General features: G+C 47.0%; 1 protein-coding gene across 1 annotated transcript; it reads right to left on the reverse strand.

The window, feature by feature from the left end:
- Positions 1 to 725: 725 nt before the first annotated feature.
- On the reverse strand, positions 726 to 2,257 carry LOC144170014 (cuticle protein 16.8-like). Its single transcript, XM_077699502.1, has 3 exons — positions 2,163 to 2,257; positions 2,015 to 2,068; positions 726 to 1,445 (listed from the first exon to the last, which is right to left on the reverse strand). The coding sequence occupies exons 1-3, from the start codon at positions 2,172 to 2,174 to the stop codon at positions 978 to 980; spliced, it is 534 nt and encodes a 177-aa protein (XP_077555628.1). The 5' UTR covers positions 2,175 to 2,257; the 3' UTR covers positions 726 to 977.
- Between the last annotated feature and the right edge of the window lie 2,406 nt (positions 2,258 to 4,663).

Here is a 4,663-nt window from a genome sequence, read left to right on the forward strand (position 1 = left end):
TAGCAAATAATATTTAGGAGTAAGCGATCGAAACAGCGTTTGCAGATCTGAATTTCCCCAAATGGCCATACATATGTGGAGAAATGTTGGGAGTTTCAACCAACACAGGGAATTACACGTCGCCTCATGTGCAAGTTTGCAATCGCATTTCCCGTAAGCAGCTAGTTTTCGCCGTAAGGGGTGATGTTAAGTATACGATTCCTATTCCTGCCAGTGATGAAGAACTGTTCCGTGCCATATGACCTTTTCATGCTGATAGGACTGTTTAGCCTATGGAAGTGTCGCATGATTGACCGCCATGCCGAGGAACCTCGTGGAACTAAGTCAATTTTTCGCGAACAATGTGCGCTTGTGTAGAGTGTCTATGCGGCGCAATCGCAGCCGCCGGACTGGTTGCATCTTCTTGAAGCGTGTGTGTGCCTGCCTGACTTTTAAAATGTATTAGTGAATGTGCCGTTATTGTAGTTAGGGTGGGAATTTAAGCTATTCGGGCTAGTTTCCCATGCAATAAAGAAAAAAAAAAGCTAGTTTTCGCCGTAAATTTGACCTGCTAGCCTGCGTAGTACTCCTATGAAAGCGTAACTAGATTTTTCTTTGGATCCGTGGAGTGGTATGTGGCAGCAAGGGCCGGAAGTACACGCTCGTTTCTTGTATTTTGCGGAAAATGCTCCAAAACCCCCCAAACAGTGCCATTTTTTCAGAATTCAGGCAAAAACAAACATTGCTTTGTTTGTAACAAGTATATTTATTCAAGTATCAACAACCACAATGGTAAGTATTTTATAATATACCAATCTCTATACGCAGGTGATTAGCTTGTGGACAGAGACTAGATAGACTTTGTCTATACCAAATGCAACGCAGTTATAGAATTTAGAAAACATTGAAAATCTTCTTAATAATTTCAGTTTCCGTCAGTCTTGTGAAACCAGTTCCCTTGCTTGCCATCGTCAGTTATGAAGACATTTTTCAACCGGCTAGGCGCTCTTGGCGTAGGTGAAGGGGGCTGGGTGTACGGCGTAGCCGACGGGGCGGACGCCGGTGTAGGCGAATGGGTGGGGGACGCCGGTGTAAGCGAACGGGTGGGGGACGCCGTAGGTGACTGGATGGGTGGCCACGGTGTGGACGGGAGTTGCGTGCACAGCCTGCACGGCGTGCACGGTCACTGGCTTGGCGACGACTGGGGCGGGGCCGACCTCGACGGAGCTCGAGCTGTACAGGGCGTCAGCGGGGGTGGAAGTCTTGGTTCCAGGCTCGTTGGTCTCGACGGTGGCGTGGAAGCCCCCGGCGTCGGCGGTGTACTTGACAGTACGGGTCAAGCCAGCAGCGTCGCTGTAGCTGTAGGAGCCGACACGGTTGTTGTTGGCATCGCTGGACTCGTCGCGGGTCAGCCGGGTGCCGAACTCGTCGGTGTTGTCGTAGCTGAAGGCATATGGCTGGGGTGGCTGCGTGGCGCAAAAAAACATTATCGGCACAATTGGCTATATTTTTTTACGGGGAACTCATGACCCTGTTCACATTGGCGTTGCGGAACACGATTGCGAAGGGTTCGTGGACGATGTGGTGTCCTTCTCAGGTGAATCCACGTAAGCACAGGAGTCAGCAAACTCTTCAAAAACTCATTCCGCATCGCTGGTGTGGCCGGGCACTAAGACACATTAAAAGCTTGACCAAGCGATGTCTTTTTCAGTATTGCCCGGACAACTTAAGGTAAATGGGCTTATATGAATGGTTCCAGTTTAACGACAGCAACAATTTAGGATAGGTTTAACAAGTGCTTTTTAACAATAAAGGCAAATCGTAAATTTTAGTTAAACTTTGTGTTGTGATTTCACCTCTTTGACGGAATCTAGCGAGGCAGTCACACCTCGCTAGATTCCGTCAATAACTGGTAATTCTCTGCTGGGTGCAAACCTGTCAGTTAACTGTCCACATCAACCTGAGCTGAGCAATTAAGACATCAGCAAAAAACGGAGGGCAGAGATAAAAAAGTTAAATATTCAAAGTTACTCACGTATTCCTCAAGTGGGGCAGAAGCAGCAATGGCCACGAGGGCGAACAGGAGGGTCTGAAAAAAGAACGGCCATCCAAAAGCACAAAATTAGTGGCGCTCAACCGCTGCTATTCCGGCAGGCAACAAGATGGGAAAATATCCACGGCACCTTGGTGAACATGGTAGCTGGAGTGTTGGTTCTGTTCCTGAGACGAGAACTGACTGTAGCTTCAGAGGGTCCAGTCGTCGTTTTTATACGAAACCCAAACGCGTTCCCAAAATACATCACTGCGGCTGTGGACGTGATGCGCTAGCAAAGCAAGCCGAAAGAAAGAGCAATAACAAAAATATCTCGCGCTTCGTTTAGAGGTTTTAGCACCAAATGCCCCCTGTTATGTAGCACTGAATACGCACGGCAAAGACCTCTAGCAAGGACGCCAGGGATCCTTCTAAATCAGGGCGGAAAGACCCTGACCCTTGTTTGTACAACCCTCCAACGCCCGGCATACGGCCTTTACGCGACGTCCATCACACCGCTAATTGCCCGCGCGTGCGAATGCTACGAAGGGGAAAAACTTTAGAATGCAAGAAACCGACTCTGTGGGAATCTCAGCCGGTTTCCAAGCTTATTCGGCGTGTGGGGGCATAAAGTGTATCTGTTGACAGGGGCGCATTACGTTGTTTGTCGAGAATTGAAGCACACGAGCGCATGCCAGGATTCGGTCATTAAGATTCGCATAACAGAATGTGATTTTTTAGAAATTCTACACAAAATTTGTTAAATTGCAAGGGGTTCGCCTTAATCAAAACCTTTGTAGCATTATCAGAATTAAAAGTTTGGGAGCGAAGCTCATACTGGGCCATGAGGCGTTTCGTAGTGTAGGGCTCCTGGTGCAAAACGTGCGGCTAAATCACGACGCATGGGCGTTATCGCCTTCAGCCTCGCACGAATATCATCATTTGTGAGGCCGGATGAATTTGGGTACCAAGTAAAATATGATTGCTTCTGCTCCTTCATTCCATTATTTTTGTCAGTTCTTGATGATGTTTTGTGCGAAAGTGAAATTATTTTTCCCTCGGATGTCTCTACGGACGTAGTTGCAATACAGTCGGTTATGTAAAGCCTGTTTTCTGAACTCTTAGACCTAGTGTTCAATTTTAGTTAATTTGGAAAAATGGTGAAGTTTCTGTAAACTACTGACGTTATTTCGGTTATCGGCACATATATTTAAGCTTTTTGTTCTTTTGAGGGGTTGGCTAGTCCAAATAACTGCACAGAAGTTTTTTTATAAAAAAGCATTCATGAAGTGGGCGACTGGTCAGGGGTGGGCGCTGGGTGATTTTCTTTTATTTCAGGCAATTCTATATACCTCTTCTTTAGTAATTTCTAAATCTAGAGCATAATAATCAATAAATAATTTGATTGGAGGCAGGGTCTTCATCTCCAATTCTTTGACTGCTGTCATTCTCGTCAACATTTTAATCGCGCAGCTTAAAAAGATGTATTTGATTATTTTCCCATTGTTCTTTATTTTTTACACCGTTGCCTTTGTCTATACATACTTGTTATTACGGTTTGGTGCATTAGTTTTAACAGTGAAGCTGTTTAAGCTCTTAGTTCCGTCGTGGAGCATTACCAGAAAACTATCATCATCGGTGAAGAGAGAGAGAGAGAGAGAGAGTTGCTTTATTAGAAGAGAAACGAAAGTCGACTCAGCCGATAACTGCCTCTCGGGTTGAGGGCCCCTCAATTAAGACTGAGTCTAGGAGGGGGATAGACAGGAAAGAGGGTGGACAGAAAAAAAAAGGTGTGAAAGAGAGAATAAGATAATGGTTCACAAGCCGCGCAGCATGGACAGTACTGGCCGCATTACAGTCGGTCCGAGAGTCCCATATCCTTTAAAAAGTCCAGCAGGGCTCGGAACGCTGTTTCACGATTTGATTTGTGGCAATCCGGGAACAACAGGTTTGATGAGGTGCATCGAGGCAGTCCCAGTTTCGCATACGACGCTCTAAGCGCTGATCGAGCCTGCCAATGATGTGGACACTCGCACAGTGCATGCGCGAGTGTGTGAAGCGGATGAAAATGCTACGCCAAGGAATGTGAGGGAAAGTGGCGAGGAGGCAAGGAGCCCACGGGCTTGTGGTGGCAGCGCGCGCCTAGAAGAAATGTGGTTAGGGAGGTACCGGGAATCGAACCCGGGACATTGACGCCGTAAAACTGGCAACCTAACCACTAGGCCACCCCAAAGGCCCGAGGGGTACGGGAAACAATAACGTGCAGTCAGTCGGAAAAAAAAAAACGTGTTTGCACGCAGTGTGCGACACCTACGAGGCCAGATAGGAATTTTCACAGATATTAGAGCCAAATGGGTTCATGTTGAAGCGGAAAGAAAATAAACCTCACAACAAATTTAGGCACCCATAGCGTGGAAAAACCATTCCATCTCGCCTTCCCAGGGCGCCTCATTACGAGACGGGAAGGCAAATGCACGCATGGGTTTTGGACGTTCTAAATAAATATTAAGAGGATGAAAAAATGGATAACCTAACCCCCCCCCCCCCCAATTAAGCACAACCGAAAAAGGGCCCATCTCCCATCGAGGGGGACTCAAGTAAATGCCTCGCATAGGGGGTGGGTGTATTGCGTTAACGTTTAGTGTTTGGGGA

The sequence above is a fragment of the Haemaphysalis longicornis genome, unplaced genomic scaffold (assembly GCF_048455015.1).
Source record: "Haemaphysalis longicornis isolate Haplotype H1 unplaced genomic scaffold, Haemaphysalis longicornis Haplotype H1 scaffold_2, whole genome shotgun sequence".
In the NCBI taxonomy this organism is placed as follows: Eukaryota; Metazoa; Arthropoda; class Arachnida; order Ixodida; family Ixodidae; genus Haemaphysalis; species Haemaphysalis longicornis.